Source organism: Microtus pennsylvanicus, chromosome X, assembly GCF_037038515.1.
Source record: "Microtus pennsylvanicus isolate mMicPen1 chromosome X, mMicPen1.hap1, whole genome shotgun sequence".
Taxonomy (NCBI): Eukaryota; Metazoa; Chordata; class Mammalia; order Rodentia; family Cricetidae; genus Microtus; species Microtus pennsylvanicus.
The window spans coordinates 29849684-29852335 of NC_134601.1; the positions used below are offsets into that span (position 1 = coordinate 29849684).

At 54.1% G+C, this 2652-nt stretch overlaps 1 protein-coding gene across 1 annotated transcript; it reads left to right on the forward strand.

Annotated features, from left to right (window-relative positions):
• Positions 1-455: 455 nt before the first annotated feature.
• Tceal3 (transcription elongation factor A like 3) lies at positions 456-2396 on the forward strand. The gene is made up of 3 exons (XM_075958161.1): positions 456-585; positions 1142-1214; positions 1526-2396. The coding sequence occupies exon 3, from the start codon at positions 1552-1554 to the stop codon at positions 2155-2157; it is 606 nt and encodes a 201-aa protein (XP_075814276.1). The 5' UTR covers positions 456-585; positions 1142-1214; positions 1526-1551; the 3' UTR covers positions 2158-2396.
• Positions 2397-2652: the final 256 nt, after the last annotated feature.

Consider the following 2652-nt stretch of genomic DNA (forward strand, 5'->3'; position numbering starts at 1 on the left):
GGTAGGTTGGATTGCCGTTGAACTCACTGTAGCCAAGGCTTGCCGTTGAATTCACTGTAGCCAAGGCTTGCCTTGAACTCTTGTTTCAATTTTGTGAGTGCTAGGATTACAGGTGCGTGCTACTGTACCCTAACTTGGTTTGAAAGCAGGCTATTGTGGCTCAAGAGCTGAATACCATAGACAAAGTCAAATACCATTTCTGATAGGCTGTCCCACCTGTAACCTGCGTATATGAGAGAGATGCATGTATATCAAAGATGCACCAGGTAAAACATCCCGTAACCTCCCAGGCACCTCTTGGCTTTGACATACACACCTCCTACAATCCTCATCTCAGTCCCCTAGGGAGGTGGAGGGTGAGATGGGTCAGGCATGTTGGGGGGGCGAGCTTGGGTGACGCGGTGTTCACGTGACCGGCCAGGCGCAGACGTGGGCACCAGCCCCCGCGTCCGCTTGCCCGCCCTGCGGTCTGGTCCTGGCACCAGCGCAGAACCAGCTCCCTGAGCTGCCCTAAGCAGCAGACCAGCTGCGAGTGGGTTTCTGCAAGCCGGAGAAGGCGCCCAGGCCTGTCCAGGGTTTTCTCAGGTCAGTACAGAAAGGCTGGCTCTGCCAGCAATGCCTGACAGGGGGTGGTGGGGGGTGGCAGCTAGAACCAGCAGCAGCGGGAGGGGAGGGGTAAGGAATCAGATAGATTGGTGAGGAGGGGACATGCGGGCGGGGCGGGAACGGAGAGCAAGGAAGACCCCGCAGCCGGCTTTCTTCCCTCACCCTATCCTGAGCCGTTTTAGAGCAGGAGGGGGATGAGGGGGCCCGCAGTGCGACGGTGAGACGCAGATGTGCTCTGAAATGATCCACTCACACTCCAGGTTAGGAAGACAAACTGACCCGGACCAAAGGGAGGATGGGGGTGGGGCAGGCTGCCTCCAGAGGCCGAGGGGGGAGCGCAGAGTAAACCGGAGTTGGGATAGCATCCCGATTTGGTGCCCAAGGCCTGAGAAGAAATGGCGGCTGGGGTATGCGGGGGCGGGGGGGTGACGGAGGAAAAGGTTGGGTGATGTGATGAGTATGGGCTGCAGGACAGGTTCCCAGTCTCTGCGCATCTACTGACCACAGAACCCCTGCCCCTGTGCTGTGTCTGCAGGTCTGACCCTCTGTTGTTCCCAGCGCAACGTGACATCTGAAAAGGAGGATCGACCTGCCCAGGATCCCTGCAGGTCAGTGGATAATGGAAACATGGGCACCATTTGGGACCCCACTGCCAGTGCCTTCTCAAGCTGTCCCATGTAACACACACAGAGCTGTCACTGAAGGAACACCGAGAAGGTGGCAGGACCTGTCATGGCATGGCTGTCTCAAGGGTGGAGGAGGGGTGCAGGCAGAAACCGTTGGAGGGCTAGGACATGGGGACCCCATGAAAGGGCCAGATGCAAAGACAGATGTTAATGAGCCTGTATTCTGCCGATATCTCCGTCTCTCACACACACACATCTCTCCTTTCTTCCTGTTTCCCCACCTTTACCCTCAGGACAAGAAAAGGAGGGAAATCTTGACATGGAAAAACTCCGCGATGAAAACGAAGGGAAGCTGGAAAAGGAGGGAAAGCCAGAAGTTGAAGTAGAGTCTGACGATGAAGAAAAGTCGGATGGGGAAGAGAAGCCCGACAAGAAAGCAAAGCCAGCACGCGAGGGCAAGCTAGAGGAGGCAAAGCCAGATGAGCAGGGACAAGCACAGGATGAGGGGAAGTCAGAAAAGCAGGGGAAGTCTGAAGGGGAGGACAAGCGCCAAGGGGAGGGCAAGCATGATTCCCAGGCAAAGCCAGCCAGCGAGGCGCGGGCCGCAGAAAAGCGCCCTGCTGAAGATTACGTGCCGCGGAAAGCCAAGCGAAAAACAGATAGGAGCACAGAGGATTCTCCCAAGAACTCCCAGGAGGACTTCCAGGGCAGGCATGTCAGCAGTGAGGAGATGATGAGAGAGTGTGCAGATGTGGCAAGGGCGCAGGAAGAGCTGAGGAAGAGGCAGAAAATGGGAGGTTTTCCCTGGTTGCCAAGAGATGCTGCGCAGGATGCTCTAGTCCCCCGGGGACAACGGGGAGTCAGGGGAGTGAGGGGCGGAGGAGGCAGGGGCCAGAGGGGCCTACATGACATCCCGTACCTTTAATGCCTTTGGCCTTTGATTCTGATTGCTCAGATAAAAAAGACCACAGCTGGCTCTGCTTTCCCTGGTAGATCCTCGCCAGGCTCTGTGCTTCAACCTTCAGCCGAAACTCTGCTTTAGGTATCAATGTCCTTACCAGCAGCCTTTTGACCCAACTACAGTGCTTTCTGTCTTTTAGTACAGGATTTCCACCCATGTGCATGTACATTGTAAAATAACAATAAAGAGTTTCCAGAACTATATATACTGTATCAGCCTGTTTATATGAAAAGTAAATATGTTTGCAGAATGCTTCTGAGTACAAAGAAAACTATGAAAATGTACATTAAAATGCTAACAATGTTAATCACTACAGGACAAACCTGAATAGATCCCACCTGCACTCAACCATCAGGTGGTTGGAGACTTCCTAACCTTCCCCTGCTGATTTCCCACTTCCAAACTTTCCTGGTTGTAACCAGATCAGTTCAAATTGTGGTTTCTTTTCCTGGGCCCTGT